Genomic DNA, 22,898 nt, shown 5'->3' with positions numbered 1-22,898 from the left:
GAACTATTTATATTTACACAATGCCTGACATCTAATCATAAACGTATTTCAAAGATTATAAGAAATAAATGTTGAAAGTAAGTTTTTACCTTATTGTAATTCTTGGCTAATTCCAGCATTTCTTTCACCACTGATTCATTGTGTTTACAGTGTTCACTGTAGTCCTGAAGTGTCAAACCTTCCATCCAACTTTTTTTATGCAAATTTAGCAACATCTAAAAAATATAAAGAAAAATCAATTATTTTCCTGTAGAAGAAATTTCCTTTATTTGTCTTGAAAAACAGCTTCACAAAAAACTGTTGGAATTAATGAATTCAAATTGAATTTTATTAACTTAAATTCTAATAGGAATCCTCCTAAATTTATATTAATAAAATCTAAGGTATACTCCAACCCTATGGCTACTCCATGTGCTGTTCCTCTGCCTTTATGGCTATTTTCCTTAGCTATGAAAAGTTTACCTTTTTCACTTCCTTAGAGAAAGGTGCCACTCTGCACCACACTATATAAAAAACCATCCCACACTATCTAAACATCTTTCTTTCTTTACCCTGCTTTATAATTTTTATAACACTTGAAATTTTTGTTTTCTTGTTTAGTGCATTTCTCTCTCACTAAAGAGAAATTAATATGGCAAAAACTGTGTTCTGTTTATTTCAAGATCACCAAAGCCTAAATTCTAGAATCTAGATCATAATATAGTCAAAGCAAGTACTCAATAAATACCCATTGAATGATGAATGAATGAATGAAACTACTATGTTACACACAGGATTTCCAATAGCTCAAATAGCCCAGCTTTCAAATGTTAAGAAAGTAAATGCCCTCTTTTTTCTGTGTCAATCTTTCTGAGCCCCTGTTTACATATCTAAGAATTAAAGACTTGTATTAATGACTTATAGGAGGAATCTTAAAGACATAAAGTTATTTGAAGAACAGAAACAGATTCATAGCCTTTGAAAAATTCATGATTATTTATCAAAGGGGAGAGGTTGAAGGGGAGGGATGGACTAGGGGCTTCGGATAGAAATATTCTAAAATTCGGTTGAGATGATGGTTGAACAACTATAAATATAACAAAATTCACTGAATTAAAAAATACCAATTTTTATTAGATAATCTTTAAGTTTCCTTCAAATTCTAATATTCCATCTATATTTAAAAAATTAAAACTTCTTTATATTAGAATAAAAATCATGAAACTAGGAATGAAATCATTTATTCTCCCAGTTTGCAATCGTATCTGCAAATTGGAATTGAACCCTATTAGCGATAATGGAACTAAACACCTTAGTTCATTGTTTCTCAAACTGGATTCCTAGTTCTGAGTACATATTCCTAGAAGTTCGTAAGTTTTCAAGTTTAGAATCATAAAATAGTTTTTCTTAAAGTCCTGCTATATAAATAATGTTCTTCAGTTAAGGACTATCACAGAATAAGAAGAGTTTTCTAAATGAATGATAAAAGTATGCAATGTGAAAAAAATGGTGGCTTCGGAATGACTATCATTGTTTTGCTATTAGAACCAGTGTACTTTAAATGAGATCCATAAGCCATGAGGACCTGAAGACATAGTTGGAAGCATATGAGTTTAGTCTGGAAAATTTACTTGTTTAGAGGTTTGCAGCTGAAAGCAACACAAAGTTTTTCTTATGCTGGACAATAAGCTGCATGTCAAAATCACCTATGAGGTTTTCCAAGACACAAAAGCTCCAAACTACCCACTTTTCTTCCTAGGGCTTGTGGAAAAAAAAAAAGGAAAAATCCTGTACATGTAATTTCTTTGATTGTTTCCCATCTTTTCCACTGATTGTGTTTTAGAAAATACATCCTCAGAAAATTTTGGTGCAGCAGCAACTACCTAAAGCTACCTATAATTGTTGAGAATTGGATTTTTTCCTACACTTCAAAAGCAAGCAAAAAAGTTCCTATAGAGCAGCAGGATAATTCTACCATGCTTTTAAAAGAAGGATTCCACTGGGACTCTCAGGTACTTGGTTAAAAATATAGCTTGGTGGGATAAAAGTAAAGGCAGGGATTTTAGTATCAAGAAACCACCTGAGTTGAGCTATCTGAGGAACAAAAATACAACATTAATTAATTTATGTAAGAATTTATAGGAGGCATTCCCATCATGGCGCAGCAGAAAGAAAAATCCGACTAGGAACCATGAGGTTTCAGGTTCGACCTCTGGCCTCGCTCAGTGGGTTAAGGATCCAGCGTTGCCATGAGCTGTGGTGTAGGTCGCAGACATGGCTTGGATCTGGTGTTGCTGTGGCTCTGGTGTAGGCTGGCAGCAACAGCTCCAATTAGACCCTCAGCCGGGGACCTCCATATGCCACAGGTGCAGCCCTCGAAAGACAAAAAAAAAGTAAGAATTTATGGGTGTCTTTTATCCAAAAGCTTACGGGGTATACTATGAAAGAAAAAAGGAGAAAAAGAAAAAGTTGTTGTAATTAGATGGATATTTCCAAACAGCTGGATGTCAGATATCAAGACTTATAAAATATTTATGTATCTGAAAGAATTTTTCAGTTTGTGTGCCCTTTTTCGCAGCCTGTACCTACTCCACATAAAATTAAAATAAGTGTGACAATTTACTTCAAGCTATAAACTAAATCTATCAGAGCAGATATAAACTTTGGGACAAAAGCAAGCAGCTAGAAGAGAGCTTTACGGCTCTGTGTCTCCCCTCAGGCCAAGAAAGAACTGTTGCCATTCACTCACTTACCATTCGCTCAAGCGTATAGGACTTTGGGGTGAGTTTACTAGTGGCTTTGAACTTTTCAAATAATGGTTTATTAACCTTTAGAAAATCTTATACAGCACATCCTCTCCATAATATATAAATGAGACTGAAAATGGAGGTGATTTGGTTGAAAGGGAGTAGTATGGAGAGTCCCTTTATTCCACCTCCCACAAATCATATGGTAACTTAGTATGGAACAGTTTCAACTAGTAAGAAAGATCTTATTTATTACTGATCACTTATCATGTTTGGACTTCAGGGTGCATGTAGAAATCAAAACTTAGTGACAGTCAATAGTACTTAGTGTTCTTAAAATTTTTTCAAGTCTTTCTCAGAAATACAGACGCTTATTTGGAGAATGACTAATTGCAGCAGTAAAGAAAAAAAAAAAGTTCAGACTGTAATTTCAAAAAGCAATAGGTAGCCTTAAATATTTTTAGTTAAGGGAAAAACTGCACTTGAGATACTCCTAAATCAGTAGAAACAAAAGAATGCTAATCCACCAAAATGCTCGGCAATTTTCAAAGTAATCAAATTAAAAATTGCCTGGGGGAGTTCCCGTCGTGGCGCAGTGGTTAATGAATCCGACTAGGAACCATGAGGTTGCGGGTTCGGTCCCTGCCCTTGCTCAGTGGGTTAACGATCTGGCGTTGCCATGAGCTGTGGTGTAGGTTGCAGACGCGGCTCGGATCCTGAGTTGCTGTGGCTTTGGCGTAGGCCGGTGGCTACAGCTCCGATTCAACCCCTAGCCTGGGAACCTCCATATGCCGCGGGAGCGGCCCAAGAAATAGCAACAACAACAACAACAAAACAACAACAAAAAAGACAAAAGACAAAAGACAAAAAAAAAAAAAAAAAAAATTGCCTGGGGAATTCCTGTTGTAGCTCAGTAGATTAAGAACCAGACACAGTGTCCCCGAGAATGTGAGTTCAATCCCTGGCCTTGCTCAGGGTTAAGGATCCAGCATTCACAACAAGCTGTGGTGTAGGTTGCAGATGCAGCTGGGATCCCATGTTGCTATGGCTGTGGTGCAGGCTGGGGGCTACAACTCCAATTCAAATCCTAGCATGGGAACTTCCACACGCTGCAGGTGTGGCCGTGAAAAGAAAATTTAAAAATATATCTGAAAACCCTTAAAATGCATTTCCCATTTGACTCACCTGTAGTTTATTTATTTATTTTTATTTTTATTTTTTTTTTTTTTTTTTTTTTTTTTTTTTTTTTTTTTTATTTTTTTATTTTATTTTTTTTTTTAATTTTATTTTCCCACTGTACAGCAAGGGGGTCAGGTTATCCTTACATGTATACATTACAATTACAGTTTTTCCCCCACCATTTCTTCTGTTGCAACATGAGTATCTAGACATAGTTCTCAATGCTATTCAGCGGGATCTCCTTGTAAATCTATTCTACATTGTGACTGATAAGCCCAAGCTCCCGATCCCTCCCACTCCCTCCCCCTCCCATCAGGCAACCACAAGTCTCTTCTCCAAGTCCATGATTGATTTTCTTTTCTGAGGAGATGTTCATTTGTGCTGGATATTAGATTCCAGTTATAAGTGATGTCATATGGTATTTGTCTTTGTCTTTCTGGCTCATTTCACTCAGTATGAGATTCTCTAGTTCCATCCATGTTGCTGCAAATGGCATGATGTCATCCTTTTTTATGGCTGAGTAGTATTCCATTGTGTATATATACCACATCTTCCGAATCCAATCCTCTGTCGATGGACATTTGGATTGTTTCCATGTCCTGGCTATTGTGAATAGTGCTGCAATGAACATGCGGGTGCATGTGTCTCTTTTAAGTAGAGCTTTGTCCGGATAGATGCCCAAGAGTGGGATTGCAGGGTCATATGGAAGTTCTATGTATAGATTTCTAAGGTATCTCCAAACTGTTCTCCATAGTGGCTGTACCAGTTTACATTCCCACCAACAGTGCAGGAGGGTTCCCTTTTCTCCACAGCCCCTCCAGCACTTGTTATTTGTGGATTTATTAATGATGGCCATTCTGACTGGTGTGAGGTGGTATCTCATGGTAGTTTTGATTTGCATTTCTCTTATAATCAGCGATGTTGAGCATTTTTTCATGTGTTTGTTGGCCATCTGTATATCTTCCTTGGAGAAATGTCTATTCAGGTCTTTTGCCCATTTTTCCATTGACTGATTGGTTTTTTTGCTGTTGAGTTGTATAAGTTGCTTGTATATTCTAGAGATTAAGCCCTTGTCGGTTGCATCATTTGAAACTATTTTCTCCCATTCTGTAAGTTGTCTTTTTGTTTTCTTTTGGGTTTCCTTTGCTGTGCAAAAGCTTTTCAGTTTGATGAGGTCCCATGGGTTTATTTTTGCTCTAGTTTCTATTGCTTTGGGAGACTGACCTGAGAAAATATTCATGATGTTGATGTCAGAGAGTGTTTTGCCTGTGTTTTCTTCTAGGAGTTTGATGGTGTCCTGTCGTATATTTAAGTCTTTCAGCCATTTGGAGTTTATTTTTGTGCATGGTGTGAGGGTGTGTTCTAGTTTCATTGCTTTGCATACAGCTGTCCAGGTTTCCCAGCAATGCTTGCTGAATAGACTTTCCTTTTCCCATTTGATGTTCTTGCCTCCCTTGTCAAAGATTAATTGACCATAGGTGTCAGGGTTTATTTCCGGATTCTCTATTCTGTTCCATTGGTCTGTCTGTCTGTTTTGATACCAGTACCACACTGTTTTGATGACTGTGGCTTTGTAGTATTTCTTGAAGTCTGGGAGAGTTATGCCTCCTGCTTGGTTTTTGTTTCTCAGGATTGCTTTGGCGATTCTGGGTCTTTTGTTGTTCCATATAAATGTTTGGATTGTTTGTTCTAGTTCTGTGAAAAATGTCATGGGTAATTTGATAGGGATTGCATTGAATCTGTAGATTGCTTTGGGTAGGATGGCCATTTTCACAATATTGATTTTTCCAATCCAGGAACATGGAATATCTTTCCATTTTTTTACATCTTCTTTGATTTCTTTGATTAAGGTTTTATAGTTCTCGGCATATAGGTCCTTTACCTCTTTGGTTAGGTGTATTCCGAGGTATTTGATTTTGTGAGGTACAATTTTAAAAGGTATCGTATTTTTGTACTCCTTTTCTAATGCTTCATTGCTGGTATACAGAAATGCAACTGACTTCTGAATGTTAATCTTATATCCTGCCACTTTGCTGAATTTATTAATCAGTTCAAGGAGTTTTGGGGTTGAGTCCTTAGGGTTTTCTAGGTATAGAATCATGTCATCTGCATACAGTGACAGTTTGATCTCTTCTCTTCCTATATGGATGCCTTTGATTTCTTTTGTTTGTCTAATTGCTGTGGCTAAGACTTCCAAAACTATGTTGAAGAGCAGTGGTGAGAGTGGGCATCCCTGTCTTGTTCCAGATTTGAGTGAGAAGGCTTTCAGTTTTTCCCCATTGAGGATTATATTTGCTGTGGGTTTATCATAAATGGCTTTGATTATATTCAGGAATGTTCCCTCTGTACCCACTTTGGCGAGGGTCTTGATCATGAATGGATGTTGAACTTTGTCAAATGCTTTTTCTGCATCTATTGAGATGATCATATGATTTTTGACTTTTTTTTTGTTAATGTGGTGTATGATGCTGATTGTTTTGCGTATGTTGAACCATCCTTGTGAACCTGGGATGAACCCAACCTGGTCATGGTGTATAATTTTTTTCGTATGTTGTTGGATTCGGTTGGCTAAGATTTTGTTGAGAAGTTTTGCATCTATATTCATCAATGATATTGGGCGATAGTTTTCTTTTTTGGTGGTATCTCTGCCTGGTTTTGGAATGAGGGTGATGGTGGCCTCATAGAATGTCTTTGGGAGTATTCCTTCTTCTTCAACCTTTTGAAAGAGTTTAAGGAGGATGGGCACCAATTCCTCTTTATATGTTTGATAGAATTCACCTGTGAAGCCATCTGGTCCTGGGCTTTTATTTGTAGGGAGTGATTTTATGACCTCTTCAATTTCATTTCTAGTGATTGGTCTGTTCAGTTGGTCTGTTTCTGCTTGATTCAGTTTTGGCAGGCTGTAAGATTCTAGAAAATTGTCCATTTCTTCCAGATTGTCAAACTTATTGCCATATAGTTGTTCATAGTATTCTCTTATGGTTTTTTGTATTTCTGCTGTATCCGTTGTGATTTCTCCTTTTTCATTTATAATTTTGGTGATTTGGGTTCTTTCTCTCCTCTTTTTAGTGAGTCTGGCCAGGGGTTTATCAATTTTGTTCACCTTTTCAAAGAACCAGCTCTTGGTTTTATTAATTTTCTCTATTGTTTTTTGAGTCTCTATTTTATTGATTTCTTCTTTGATCTTTACAATTTCCTTCCTTCTGCTGACTTTAGGACTTCTTTGTTCTTCTTTTTCTAATTCATTTAGGTGGAGGGTTAAGTTGTCAATTTGGGATCTTTCTTCTTTTTTGAGAAAGGCCTGGATTGCTATAAATTTCCCTCTGAGCACTGCTTTCGCAGCATCCCATAGATTTTGAGAGGTTGTGTCTTCATTATCATTTGTTTCAAGATAGTTTTTAATTTCCTTCTTGATTTCCTCATTGACCCATTGGTTTTTTAGTAACATGTTGTTTAGTCTCCATGGAGTAGGTTTTTTCTCTTTCCTTTTCCCATGGTTGATTTCTAATTTCATGGCATTGTGGTCAGAGAAGATACTTGAGATAATTTCTATGCTCCTAAATTTATTGAGATTCGCTTTATGTCCCAATATGTGGTCGATTCTTGAGAATGTTCCATGAGCATTTGAGAAGAATGTGTATTCTGATTTTTTTGGATGTAGTGTCCTGAAGATATCAATTAAGTCTAACTTTTCTATTGTTTCCTTTAGGATCTCTGTTGCTTTATTGGTTTTCTGTCTAGAGGATCTGTCCATTGATGTGAGGGGGGTATTTAGGTCTCCTACTATGATTGTATTCTCATCAATATCTCCCTTTATGTCTGTTAATATTTGTTGTATGTATCTGGGTGCTCCTATGTTTGGGGCATATATGTTGATGATAGTAACATCCTCTCCTTGGATGGATCCCTTAATCATTAAATAGTGTCCTTCTTTGTCTTTCTTTATGTCTTTTGTTTTAAAGTCTATTTTGTCTGATATGAGCGTTGCAACTCCTGCTTTTCTGTCATGTCTATTGGCATGAAATACTTTTCCCCAGCCTTTCACTTTCAATCTATATGTATCTTTTGTCCTAAGGTGAGTTTCTTGTAGGCAGCATATTGAAGGTTTTTGCCGTTTTATCCACTCAGCCAATCTGTGTCTTTTGATTGGGGCATTCAGTCCATTGACATTTAAGGTGATAATTGATAGATGATTATTTATTGCCATTTGATCCTCGTGTTCCAGTTGATTCTATGGTTCTCCATTCTTCTTTTTTTTTTTTTGGTTGGATGGTCTCCTGTTATTATCTGCTTGAGTGTATTTTTTTTTTTCATTTTTTGCAAATGCAATATTTGGTTTTGGCTTGTGGTTGCCCTGTTTTTTAAGTATGCTAACCCCTTCCCATAATTGTGTGTTTTAGCCTGATGGTCCTGTAAGTTCAAACACTTCATTATTATATTAAAATTAAGAAGAGAGACATACATACAAACAAAAAGGATTATTTACCTCCTAACATCCCTTGCCCACATTTTATGGTTTTGATGACTCTTTTATTTTTTTCTTTTTAATTTTATTTTGTTTGAAGCATGTTCATGATTAAATCTGTATGCTGGCTTATTTGAGTGACTGCTCTCTGATTGTATCTTCCTCAGTCCTAGTTCTTCCTCTTCTTCTTCTTCTTCTTTTTTTTTTTTTTCTTTTCTTTTTTCTTCCCTTTCCTTCCTTTCTTTTTGGTTTAGAGAAGCCCTTTCAATATTTCCTTTAACCTGGGTTTTGTGTTGCTGTATTCTTTAAGTTTTTGTTTGTTGGGAAAAATTTTTATTTCCCCTTCTATTTTAAATGATATTCTTGCTGGATAAAGTATTCTAGGTTGCATATTTTTTCCTTTGAGCACTTTAAATATCTCTTGCCATTCCCTCCTGGCCTGTAGTGTTTCTGTAGAGAAATCAGCTGATATTCTTATGGGGGTTCCCTTGTAGGTAACATTCTGTTTTTCTCTTGCTGCCTTTAGGATCCTCTCTTTATCACTAACTTTTGCCATTTTTATTATGATGTGTCTTGGTGTGGGTCTGTTTGGGTTCAGTTTGTTTGGGGCCCTCTGTGCTTCTTGTATCTTGAATCCAGTATCCTTTAGATTTGGGAAGTTTCCAGCGATAATTTCTTCAAATATATTTTCCATTCCTTTATCTTTTTCTACTCCTTCTGGAATTCCTATTATGCGTAGATTGGCCCGTTTTATATTATCCCATAGGTCTCTTATATTGCTTTCCAGTTTTTTGATTCGGTTTTCTGTCTGTTGACCAGATTGAGTGATTTCCATTATTCTATCTTCCATATCACTGATTCGTTCTTCTGCATTATTCATTCTGGTTTTTACTGCCCCTAGTTCAGTTTGCATCTCTGCAAATGAATGTTCTAGTTTTTCTTGGCTCCTCCTTATATTTTCTAGCTCCTTTCTGAGGGTATCTGCATTGCTGTTCATATCTTCTCTTAATTCCTTCAGTATTTTCACTATTTCTCTTTTGAACTCCAGGTCTGTCAGACTGCAGAGATCAGTTTCATTGTTGACTGTTTTAGGTGAGTTCTCCTGTTGGTTTGACTGGGGGTGGTTTCTCAGCTTCTTCATCTTGCTTGTTGTCTTCTTTCTCCTGAGGGAGTTGTACTCTCCGTTATCGGGTAGTGTTTGCCTTGTCACTGCCCTGGAATATTTCCTGAGGGCTGTCGTTGTTGGTCAATCTTTTTTTGAGGCAGTGTGGCTTTTCTGGAGTGTTGATGGGGCTAACAGTGTTTCTTTGAAGCAAAGGAGGACTTCCTGAGGGCAGACAGGACTGGGAGGTCCACCCCACGATGGTAGCAGATTTCACTTGGTTCTCAGCACCCCCTGGGATCTTGGGCGGGTAGCAGGGCCCTTGGAGACTCAAGAGGTTCCTCCCCAGGGCAGCCCGACTCAGAAAGACCGTCTGAGATCTTTTCCCGATTCGGCCAGGCTTGTTGCAGCTTTTCTGGGCTGCAGGGGGTCCTGCCTGGAGCTGGCAGTCCTATGCAGCTGGTCCACTAGGTCTCAGCACCCCTTGGGGTCTTGGGCGGGGGCAGGGCCTTTGGAGACTCAAGAGGCTCCTCCCCAGAACAGCCCGACTCAGAAAGACCGTCTGAGATCTTTTCCCGATTCGGCCAGGCTTGTTGCAGCTTTTCTGGGCTGCAGGGGGTCCTGCCTGGAGCTGGCAGTCCTATGCAGCTGGTCCACTGGGTCTCAGCACCCCCTGGGGTCTTGGGCGGGTAGCAGGGCCCTTGGAGGCTCAAGAGGCTCCTCCCCAGGACAGCCCGACTCAGAAAGACCGTCTGAGATCTTTTCCCAAGTCGGCCAGGCTTGTTGCAGCTTTTCTGGGCTGCAGGGGGTCCTGCCTGGAGCTGGCAGTCCTATGCAGCTGGTCCACTAGGTCTCAGCACCCCTTGGGGTCTTGGGCGGGTAGCAGGGCCCTTGGAGACTCAAGAGGCTCCTCCCCAGGGCAGCCCGATTCAGAAAGACCGTTTGAGATCTTTTCCCGATTCGGCCAGGCTTGTTGCAGCTTTTCTGGGCGCAGGGGGTCCTGCCTGGAGCTGGCAGTCCTATGCAGCTGGTCCACTAGGTCTCAGCACCCCCTGGGGTCTTGGGCGGGTAGCAGGGCCCTTGGAGGCTCAAGAGGCTCCTCCCCAGGACAGCCCGACTCAGAAAGACCGTCTGAGATCTTTTCCCGATTCGGCCAGGCTTGTTGCAGCTTTTCTGGGCTGCAGGGGGTCCTGCCTGGAGCTGGCAGTCCTATGCAGCTGGTCCACTAGGTCTCAGCACCCCCTGGGGTCTTGGGCGGGTAGCAGGGCCCTTGGAGACTCAAGAGGCTCCTCCCCAGGACAGCCCGACTCAGAAAGACCGTCTGAGATCTTTTCCCGATTCGGCCAGGCTTGTTGCAGCTTTTCTGGGCTGCAGGGGGTCCTGCCTGGAGCTGGCAGTCCTATGCAGCTGGTCCACTAGGTCTCAGCACCCCTTGGGGTCTTGGGCGGGTAGCAGGGCCCTTGGAGACTCAAGAGGCTCCTCCCCAGGACAGCCCGACTCAGAAAGACCGTCTGAGATCTTTTCCCAATTCGGCCAGGCTTGTTGCAGCTTTTCTGGGCTGCAGGGGGTCCTGCCTGGAGCTGGCAGTCCTATGCAGCTGGTCCACTAGGTCTTAGCACCCCCTGGGGTCTTGGGCGTGTAGCAAGGCCCTTGGAGACTCAAGAGGCTCCTCCCCGGGGGAGCCCGTCTCAGAAAAACCGTTGGAGAATTAGGTCGATCTATTCACGGCCTGGCTAGGCTTGTTCTAGCTTTTCTGGGCTGCAGGCCTTTTCTAGGGGGCTGGTGGTGTTTGGTGCTGCTCTGTGGAAGTGTAGCCCCTCCAAAGGGCAAGCAGGCCTGTGCAGGGAGAGCCCCTGCGGTGGTAGGCTTCAGGCAATTGTTGAGGCCAGCCCTCCTGGATGGCAGGCAGCCCCAGGTTCCGCGAGAGCGTAGGGGGTGGCGGGGGTGGGGGGAGGGAATGCACTGGGAAGCACAGCTTTCTGCTAGCTAGCGGGCCTGTAAGCTTGCTGTGGCGTGGGGGGTATTCTATGGGGACCCACCCCTTCTTCTCTCCGCTCCCCAGCACGGGCGCAGACCAGGCTCTTCTCCCAGGTTCCCTCTGAGGCGGCTTTCCACTTCCCCGCCCCTAGAGTATTGCTCCCTTCCTCTGCCGACAGCTTTGTTTTCTAGTCTCCCAGGCAGTCTCTGCCCCGTCAAATGGTTTAGAGACCTCCCAAGCAGTTTCCGCTCTTCCCCGCCCCCCTAGCCCGGGGACTAATCTCTGGAGCCGAGGTCTCGGTACCCAGCCCCCCCCCCCCCCAGGCGTCCCCCGGCCCTTTCTTGGGGACTAACCTTCGGAGGCGAGGTCTCGGTGCCCAGCCCCAACCCAGGCGTCCCCCGGCCCCCTCTCGGGGACCAACCTTCAGAGCTGAGGTCTCGGTGCCCAGCCCCCACCCAGGCGTCCCCCGGCCCTTTCCCGGGGACTAACCTCTGGAGCCGAGGATTCGGTGCCCAGCCCCCACCCAGGCGTCTCAATTTTTGGTGACTGTGCCCGTAGTTCAGATGGTCCGTTGGGTTCTTGATCGTTTTTCCGTACTCCGACTTACTGCTACACTCTTCTCTGCATCTGGAGATTCCTCCGGTTCGTTTGATCTTTCCCCCGGTAGGAGACTTTCCAGGGTGCGGGATCCCTTTCTCCTCCGCAGTTCCCTTTCGGGAGCGCCCGTCCCGCTCGGATTCACCTTCTCTCACTCTCCTCTTTTCTCCCGTTCTGCCCAATAATGTCACGAACTTCTTGCCGTTATTGGAGTTTAGGTTCCTCTGCCAGCAATTGGTTGTTGTTCTGTGTGAGTCATTTCTTCTGTAGATGTGCTTTTTTTGTTGTGTTTGTGGGAGAGGGCGAGCGTGTCCCCCTACTCCTCCGCCATCTTGTCCTCTCCTCCCTATTTATTTATTTTTAAAGCATTATTTTTATTGAGGTATAGTTGATTTACAGTGTTGTGCTAGTTTCTGGTACACAGCAAAGTGATCCAGTTATACATATATCTATTCTTTCTCAGATTCTTTTCCAATATGGTTTACTACAGGATACTGAATATATAATTCTCTGTGCAATACAGTAGGACCTTGTTGCTTATCTGTTCTATATATAGTATTTTGCACCTGCTAATTCTAAACTAATTTATTATTATTATTACTATTATTATTATTATTAAACCCTGTCCTTCCCCTCCTTTCCCTTGGATAACCATAAGTTTGTTTTCTATGTCCATGTTGACTCACATTTAGTTTTACCCTAAGTAACCATGGTATTTTCTTTAGAACATTGTACAATTACAATCTATTTTTTTTTTATTACTCAAATGAATTTATCACATCTGTAGCTGTATGATGATCATAACAACTGAATTTCACAGGATTTCCATCCCATAACCCAAGCACATCCCCCCACTCCCCAAACTGTCTCCTCCGGAGACCGTAAGTTTTTCAATATCTGTGAGTCAGCATCTGTTCTGCAAAGAAGTTCAGTCTGTCCTTTTTTTCAGATTCCACATGTCAGTGAAAGCATTTGATGTTGGTGTCTCATTGTATGGCTGACTTCACTTAGCATGGTAATTTCTACGTCCATCCATGTTGCTAAAAACGCTGGTATTTCGTTCCTTCTAATGACTGAGTAATATTCCATTGTGTATATGTACTACATCTTCTTGATCACTCTTCTGTCGATGGACATTTATGTTGTTTCCATGTCTTGGCTATTGTAAATAGTGCTGCAATGAATGTCAGAGTACATGTACATGTGTCTTTTCGAGTCATGGTTTTCTCTGGGTAGATGCCCAGGAGTGGGATTGCTGGATCAAATGGTAGTTCTATTTTTAGTTTTCTGAGGAATCTCCATACTGCTTTCCACAGTGGATTTACATTCCCACCAACAGTATAATAGGGTTCCCTTTTCTTCACACCCTCTCCAGCACTTATTGTTTGTAGACTTTTTGATGATGGCCATTCTGGCTGGTGTAAGGTGGTACCTCATAGTGGTTTTGATTTGCATTTTTCTAGTATTAGTGATGTTGAACATCTTTTCATGTGTTTTTTGGTCATCTGTATGTCTTCTTTGGAGAAACATCTGTTTATATCTTCTGCCCATTTTTTGATGGGGTTGTTTGTTTTTCTGGTATGGAGTTGCAAAAAGTGTTTATAAATTTTGCAGATGAATCCCTTGTCAGTTGATTCACTTGCAAAGATTTCCTCCCAGGGTTGTCTTTTCATTTTGTTTAGGGTTTCCTTTGCTGTGCAGAAACATTTAAGTTTGATTAGGCCCCATTTGTTTATTTTTGCTTTTATTGTCAATATCTGATAGGTGGATCTGAGAAGATGTTGCTGTCACTTATGTCGGAGAGTGTTTGGCCTATGTTTTCCTCTAAGAGTTTTATAGTGTCTGGTCTTATATATAGGTCTTTAACCCATTTTGAGTTTATTTTTGTGTATGGTGTTAGGGAGTGTTCTAATTTCATTCTTTTCCATGTGGCTGTCCAGTTTTCCCAGCACCACTTACTGAACAAGCTGTCCTTTCTCCATTGTATATTCTTACCTCCTTTGTCAGAGGTGAGTTGGCTGTAGGTACGTGGGTTTAATTATGGGCTTTCTATCCTGTTCCACTGATTGATATTTCTGTCTTTGTGCCAGTACCATGTGCTTTTGATGATTGTTGCTTTGTAGTATAGTCTGAAGTCCGGAAGCCTGATTCCTCCAGCTCCAAATTACAATCTGATTTATTCCTTCCAAATGTGGAAGGCTATTTATTTAGAAATTTAGTAACAAAGGGCCATTTTATTGGAGAAGAGATATTAATCATAAAAATCAAAGAACTAGAAGAAAGATTTTTATAATTTGTCATAAACCAACTGGAATATTTGTTTCCTATTTCCTCTCCAGCTCTAGCATCTACCAGTAAGGCAAAATGTCTTTTAATACGTCCAATAAAATATTCCTTTATTTCATGCTGCAATTCATTGGGGATAAAAAAATTTTTGAATACATCAGTGAAAGAGGTCAACAATTTAAATTCCAACACACCAGGTAATAGCTTAAACTGTTTGAAATAGATTTTTTCTCCTCTCTATTAGATAGAAATTTAAGCTTACCTTCTGTTCCAGTTCGTTTTTCCGATAGTTAATTGTAATGGAGTAATAATGTCTGTTTAGTCCGTGAATTAATGCCTAGATAGATAATTAGAAAAGGACACATTAATATTTTTTATCTAATAAAATAAATACAACTGTTTGAAACTGATGACATATCCTATAAATAACACCTTTACCATCTTCTAAAAAATGGCTTTTTATCCTAAATAAACATTAATTTTTTTTCTCTCAGATACAAGTTTAGAATTGAGGTTTAGAGGTATGGGGCAAACATTCTTTAAAGCATGATATAGAGCAGCATAAATTCAAAAATTTTAGTAACCTTGCTCAGAGTCAAAATAGGGTTTAACCTTATCATAATGTAACTTACAAATTAATTATAAATAACACATAATTTATTAAATCTGACTTTAGGATATCTAGGGTACTCTTTGTTATCGCAAACCACAGCCTAAAAGTCATAATATCTTACTCCTTCACCCACAACTTTTTTTTTTTTTGGTCTTTTGTCTTTTTAGGGCCATGCCCGTGGCATATGGAGGTTCCCAGGGTAGGGGTCCAATTGGAGCCATAGCTGCCGGCCTACACCACGGCCACAGCAATGCCAGATCTGAGCCATGTCTGTGACCTATACCACAGCTCATGGCAACACCAGTTCCTCAACCTACTGAGCAAGGCTAGGGGTCAAACTTGCAACCTCATGGTTCCTAGTAGGATTCGTTTTGGCTGTGCCACAACGGGAACTCCCTTTCACCCATGACATTAACCTGAAGTTTCCCCTTTTCTCAATTCAGTTCTAATATATTACAAATAAATGTACCTGCACAGGTTTCCAAATGAACAAAATGGAGTTGTTCTTCCCTGGGTCTTTTTAGCTCATGTTCTTATCTAGTGACAAGCAATCTCACTAAGAATTTTTTCCAATGCATTTTTTCACCAAGACAGTCAAATCATAACAAAAATTTAAACTACTGGCATGGCTTCATAAAGAAACAATAACCCAGCTTGTGTTGGAATCTATTCACAACTGCTCAAATATCTAACTTTAGTAATGAAGGTTCAGATGAGATTAAGACTAGTTTCTGGGGACCCCTCTCTCAGACTTCTAAGACATAAAGTACATAAATACACACAGTGCATATTTTCAAGTACAAAACCAAACAGGGCTTTGGGGTTAACTCTCAGGAATCTAAAGATAAAGCTAACTAAGACTTCCCCTGTGGCTCACATCATAACTAGTTGGTGTCATCTGTGCAGTGGCTCTGGTTCTACTGCTCAAATACACAGTTTGGAATTTGAAGGCACTATTTATCTGATTTTCAACTACATTATTTAGATAAAAGCAGTAAAACATAGGCAGCATGAAAGATTAGCAGGAACAATAACAAAACAAATACAAATTTAGATCAAATGATATCCTCCAACTATCTTCCAATTTCACTTACTCACTTGCTTTGTACCCTTAATACTTTCATCTCAAATCATAAGTAAATGGCCATGTGCAGTCCTCCTTCCATAGGAGCCCAAAAGGCATAGACAGCGTCTTTTCATTTAGCTTGGTGAAAAATAATTCTCTCAAATTCACCAATCCAGTTGACATGAATTGCAAGTTGTGGCAGCATATATCAAATACAAGATTCCCCTTACCAAGGGGGACACTAGCATTTTGAAAGGGTCAAATTACAAATTAAATATAACATACTAGCAAATGCCATGGTTTAACAGGCAGATAAAGAAGTTATATAGCCAGGAAATTTTAAAACATCAATACTTAACTTTTAAATTTACATTTAACAAACATATACGATCAATTTAGAAAGTTTTGGGCAGTTCTTCATTAAAGCAGGATATTTTCCTGATGCTCATTCATTAATTATTTGAAATCTGCAACCATTTTCTCATAAAAGCCATATTAAGAAGCATAGTTCTATTCTATAATGTTATATATTGTGGGATAAGTCAGTTTTCAGTGGCTGACCTGGGAAGCTAGCCACTTTTTAAAGCACTGTTTCTAGGATAATACATTTTGGATTTCCTAACAGGACTTAGCTTATTTGCTGCTTAGATATCTTGATCCTTATTTTCTTGGCTTAAAGGCTGCCAACTTTTCAAAGAAGGAAGTTTTGCCTAAATTGGTACTCCGTATCAGTTTAAGATTGCTATTTGTTCTAGATAAAGAATGCTTTGGAGAAGGAACCAGACAAAGTGGAGTTTTGAGAATATGCTGATTATAACTCTCGAGTTATGTACATGTCCTTTAAGGTAATTTTTAGAGTAGAGCTTTATAATTATGTTGGCATGACAAACTCAAAAAAAGTACACAAATCATTACAAGGAAAAAACTTCAAAATCAATCACCGTTTGTATTCTTTATATATATTCCCCATTCTTCTTCTTCTATTTTTTTTTTTGCTTTTTTAGGGCTGCACTCATGGCGTATGGAAGTTCCCAAGCTAGGGGTTGAATCAGAGCTACAGCTGCAGGCCTACACCACAGCCAAAGCAATGTGGGATCTGACCCGCATCTGTGACCTACACCACACTCATGGCAACGCCAGATCCCCAACCCAGTGAGTGAGCCCAGGGATCGAACATGCATCCTCATGGATACTAGTCAGATTCGTCCCCTATGCCACGAGAGGAACTCCCCATTTATTCTTGTGAATCGTTAAGCTTAGTATTAGAAATGTCTTGGGAGAATAGGTGCCTAATCCCAACGAATGTTCAAGATTGGTTAAACCACTAAAGCATAAATAATAGTGATAAGAAAAAAAAAAAATAAACTGAACTGCAGCGATGTATGAGCAAAGGTGGCAGAAACTATGGAAATAAAAACAGAGGCACTTCATGAGAGGCACTCAGCTACCAGGTTGGATGGAATTGCATAGAACCATATTTTCTGTAGAGACTGCTGACGATGGTTTCTAAAATAATATTCTCTAACTTAAACAACTTCCTACCACTTAAATGACTAAACAAATACTTAAAACATAACTAAAAGCCACTAATACCCACCCTAATCATACTTCATTGGCATTGCCCAGACTACAGAGAAAAGGTTAGAAGTTATAACACCATTTGCTCACTGCTGTAGAAAAGCAGGCGTTTTATAAAACACATTGCTCATGAACTATGTATTAACCTATTTATAGGTTCTCGATAGGTTAAAAATGTTTCATGCTCTTAAAAAAAGGCATATTTAGGACGTTTCCTTGTGGCACAGCAGGTTAAGGATCCAGTGTTGCCACAGCTGTGGTGCAGGACCCAACTGTGGCATGGGTTTGATTTACTTAGATCTAAAGATAAATCTGTTTGCTTTAAATTATTTTATACTGATAAAACTGAAAATGTGGTGCTAAATATCATCCATTAAATCATACTTTAAAATGAAGCCTTCTTTATATAAATATAATAACTCTGAAAAGAAACAAAACATGGGCTTTGTTCCCTCTAGGGTGGAGAAGTGGGTAGCAGACAGCCAAAGTAAGAGAGAATTTTTGCTAAATACTTTTTCGTACCTTTTGAATTTTGAGTTGTATACACATACTATCTATGACAAAATGAATTAATTAATTCAACTTCCAAATATGGTACAAAAGAATGAGGCACTCTTGTTATGTACTAGTCCCTACATTAACTCACTGTATAACCTAGGCAAATCACAAACTTTCTGGGCCTCGGTTTCCTCACCTACAAAATGACCACAATGGTTCCTTCCAAAACAACGGTTTTATAACTGTTTAACGACTGCTGAAAAAAATGTTTTTCAATTACTTTAACTGATAGACAATACAGCTGTACTCAGGGCCACACTTAGAGGCTCGCAACTCTAGTACAATGCATTTATGCATCATTATTTACTAAATTTCCATGCAGCTGACAACCAATCTTCATATACACTGTGACCCTCAAGGATCTGAAATATTGTTGAACAGGTTTTCAGTGGAATAGTTTAACATTTTTCGTTACTAATAATTGCTCATTCACAATAATAGTCAATAATAGTCAAATGCTCTAAGTACAAAATAATACAAAGTATCACATATTAATGGAAAAATCTACAGTATAGGCATTAAACTTTTCCCTTTCTACCAGGATTATTAATGGCTTCTCTTATTTAATTCCATAATCCTACTACCCAAAGGTAACCCAATGCTACTATCTTGGTATAAACATGTAGGCGCAATTTATAAAATATATATTTTCAAAGAAGAGAACTTACATATCCCATTTTGTAATCTCTTTCTTAACATATCTGAATTTTCCTCAATATATGAAATAGGAGTCTACAGTATAGTCCTAATATTTTCCCACTACTTTAGTATAATAATAATAATAAAAAAAAAATCAGTGTTAAAAAAGCATTAGTAACCACCCGCATGAATGCTGATGGTACCCGTCAGGTTCCGATTCCACTACTTGTAAGTCAGTTTAGGAACCAGATCCCTCTTAACACAAATTAACTTTCCTCCAAAATAAATGGTATGGCCTTTCTGAAAGGCTTCTGATCCTTGAGGTAAAGATTCTGCTAATACATCTTAAAATTCCATTATGAATACCATCATTCACTTCAAGTTCTTCTGGGTTGCTTCCTGTCTAGCTTGTCTTAGAAAACGAAGAAAGTGTTTTAAGGTACAGCTTTGTTCTGTCACTTTTTGCCTTGATCCCATTTGAGTGTTTTAATGCTGGAATTGTCTTAAAACTGTAAAGCACTCTGATAGGTGTCTTCCTGATGGGGGTTATATAAACTGTGAAATAAATATATTTACAAATTTTAATTGGAAGGCAAAACAAACCAAAATGAAATGAAAAACAATTATGCTGTAGCTGTTATATATACATAGGTCCTTTTAACTTGGGTTTGGAACCTGCTTTATAAGGTCCATATTAAATTATAGCCTATAACATAAAAAATACAAACTGAACTTATGTAGAAAGAAATAGATTTTAATTATTTAATTACACTCAATTTTTAAGGTCAAAAAGCAGTGTTTACATTTAAAAAATGAAATCTGCAACAGGTGGCTGTACTTGCAATTAGTAAAAACTTCTGGCAGAAACATATCATGTAGTAATCACAATGATCTTAGACTGCGAGATGATACTTAACCTCTTGCAAAAAAAAAAAATAATGAAGCAGTATGATGCTATGGGGGTTTATAAGAAAGGTCATTATCACAGGCTAAACAGGTCCAATAATATATTCTCTTGGAACATGCAAGCATGGGCTTGTCTGTACCCAATCAAAAACCCGGGTAGCTTATTTCATACTCATTAATACTCCACAGTTTTCTCCCTGGTAAAAAAAATTTTCGAAAGCAACACACCTCAATCTTTTGAAAAAAAATTCACTCTGATGAAAATTTCAGATGAGTAGCTGCTGAAAAAGTAAAAGCATCTAAAAGTATAAAGTTATCAAAGTGCAACCAGGCCCAACCATGGTTAACTGTCAAAGCCACAACTCCCCAAAGACAATCTTATGACAGAGCAAGTTTTCAGAAGGAGGGTACCAATAGCTACTATAATGTCTCTGTCCTATGTGTTCTATTTAACCAAACATGGTATTTCTCTGCTTTTAATTAATCTTCAGAGAAGCAATTACCTATATAGACACAGGTTGTGGTGTATTTAAAAACACATTTAAAATAATTTTTGCAGACAATAAGGATATGTGTAAAAACAATGAGGCATGTGAATGATACAAAGAAAACATTCATCACTCAGGAGAATATTAAGTGTCTGGATAACCATGATAATGGTGGTTGACATCACTAGAAAGAACAAGATGTAACCTCCAATCAAAAGCAGTATGTTGTCATGTTTTGTATGATTTGTTTTAAAGGTAGGGATTAAGCATAAAAACGTAGAAAAATTTAAGTAGTATTTAGGCACTGCTTCTGGGGACCTCTTAAATCATATAACAATTTACCTTTATTTATTGCTATAAGAAATGTCTATTCAGTGACACCTAACGCACTCCCCTGAAACCCTTATCATTCCTTTACCACAGTGTTAACCATGCAAAGTGTTCTCAAGATAAAGATTTTACCATGCTCCCAAACAGGGTGTCCAAAACTGCATTAGGAAAAGTTTAAAGATATCACTACAAGCTGACTCATATATGAGCAAATTTAACTTTTGCAACACTTCCATAATCTCCTTTTAAAGCACAAGAAAAATTAATTGCAAAACAAATTAAAATGCTAAGTATTGGATCTTAAAATGGCCATTTATAACAGGCTTTTAAAATGTGAAACAGTTTTTAACACGTTATCAAATACAGGCATTACCTGGATAGATGGCTTGTTTAGGTGACCCAGATTTGAGGTTGTTTGTCTTGGTTCATGTCCTAAGACCATCATATTAGCATTGATCAATCTGAAGGCATCAATAACAACCTGTAAAAACAAGGTGTCAGGTCAATTCTTTTTTAAAAAGCAAGTGATGATGCCAAGCAACAGTGGACAAGGCATGATCAACTTGCATCTGTTTCTGGCCTATTTCCAGAAAATCATTTAATTATAATATTAATAAAAAAGAACCTCCTGCTGACGGTGCCATCGGCACACCACCCTCTATCTTGTAATGTAAGGTGACACCAATTATTGCAATTTTCATGAAGCAGTAAAGGAAAATACTAACTTTGTGTCTTTATTATTGAAATACATCATTACTAAACTTATACCAAACAGCCTTCATTGGTGTGCATGTGTCTGTCACCTAAATTTTACCTAATCAAAACGAATGACAGAGAAACTAAAACTGAAAGTGAGCACAAGCTAAGGGACCACATCTAAAGCCCAGCCCTGTCACATCAATTATACTACCACAGTACTTGAAATGACAACAAAATTACAACCACCAAGGCACTTGCTCCACGTATTCTCTTCTAGTCAGATACCTTTTACTTCTTGTGACTATAAAAGACTTTATACCTTGTCGGATGGCCTTAAATGTCCAAGCCACTGTCAAGAATAGGAGGCACAATACAAGAAAACCAAGGTCACCTATGCTTTAAGCCAAGAACATGCTGTAGAATGAAACAGCCCTAAATCCACAGTAAAGTAACAATAGTTATCCTCTTTTTGCTAGGTGTATTCAATATTCCAGTACATAAAAACTTCAAATTCTTACATGACACAAATCCTCTATTAGTTCTTACATATTAAGAGATTTAACAAAAATCACATAATATCTGAATGCTTTTTTCGGTTCATTATTATGGATTTGAAATAACTCAAAGTTTCAGATATTAAGTTTTATGTAAAGAACTGGGGATCTTAAGACAGATGCCTCTTTTAGATAATGTAAATCAATTACCTAGAGAATAAACCTAAGACATTCTTCACATAAAAATACCTTAAAGCAGTACAATATAGTATTTCTAGATTTTCCTTTAAAAGTGCTAAATAAGTGAAATTCATCGATTTCTTAAAAGCTATTGTCAACTAAGACTATTTCTCATTTGTACAATAATTACTGTTTGAGGATACTAAGGGATTAAAAAAATTTATTTTCAAATTAAGCCAACTGGAATCTAATCAAATTCAAAAAATCTGTAGTAAGCATTATTACATATTGTATGCTAAAGAACAAGATTTAAAGAGACAAAGAAAAAGCCCACCCTTTCTAAAAAGCTGCCACAAAGGGTCAACAGTACCAAAGAGTACATACAAACTTAGACCAAAGTACAAGTGACCCAATCTAAGGCCTCTATCTACTCCAGAAGGCACCCCCCCCCACAAAAATCAAATTTGAATTTTGCTTTTATTTCTAACAGTTTGAATTTCCCCAAAGATTCCTCTTGTCTTAAAATAAAACCAAGTATCCCCAGAACATGCATGATTTAATAGTTTGTGAAAACTTTTTTCTTTTTATACAATAACTAATCCACACTTAACTTTCACATTTATGTACAGAGAAATATGGCCTAGGTTTATACCTCTTGCTTATATTTGATATTTTTTCTAATCACATTTTTTATAAAGCAATAATAGTAGGTACTAATACCAAATGTGCTTTAATCAGATATTAACATAAATAATTTCAAATAATTGTTTAAAAACCTAGAAAAATTTCTAACATTACCTACTAAAAAGCACATAAAAATAAGATAAAATGTAGGCTAAGAAAGGGAAAAGAGACCATTTTGACAGATGTATAACTTAAATAAATACAAAATTAAGAACTGCCTCCCTTACCCATAGCAATAATTTTTTAAAAGCAAAGCATCATTTTGGTCCAATTGTTTTCAGAACACTTTGATTCCACCTAAAGATTTCAGTACCATTGTAGGAAAAAAAA

At 38.4% G+C, this 22,898-nt stretch overlaps 1 protein-coding gene across 2 annotated transcripts in view; it reads right to left on the bottom strand.

Annotated features, from left to right (window-relative positions):
• The window catches only part of PSMD14 (proteasome 26S subunit, non-ATPase 14), a 109,963-nt gene that overhangs the window by 13,967 nt on the left and 73,098 nt on the right, over window positions 1-22,898 (bottom strand). For both annotated transcript variants that reach the window (XM_003359536.6, XM_013984188.3), the window contains 3 exons: window positions 20,885-20,992; window positions 14,596-14,670; window positions 90-215 (listed from right to left, as the gene is read on the bottom strand). In XM_003359536.6, coding sequence (XP_003359584.2) covers window positions 90-215; window positions 14,596-14,670; window positions 20,885-20,992 — 309 coding nt within the window. The remainder of the gene's footprint in view (window positions 1-89; window positions 216-14,595; window positions 14,671-20,884; window positions 20,993-22,898) is intronic.

This window comes from Sus scrofa, chromosome 15, assembly GCF_054392235.1.
Source record: "Sus scrofa isolate SSC_HxYL_T2T_F1_AM1 chromosome 15, Sscrofa_HxYL_maternal_Yorkshire_Landrace_v2.0, whole genome shotgun sequence".
Classification (NCBI taxonomy): domain Eukaryota; kingdom Metazoa; phylum Chordata; class Mammalia; order Artiodactyla; family Suidae; genus Sus; species Sus scrofa.
The sequence above is the reverse complement of the archived record's forward strand: the minus strand, read 5'-3'. Positions and strand labels throughout refer to the sequence as shown.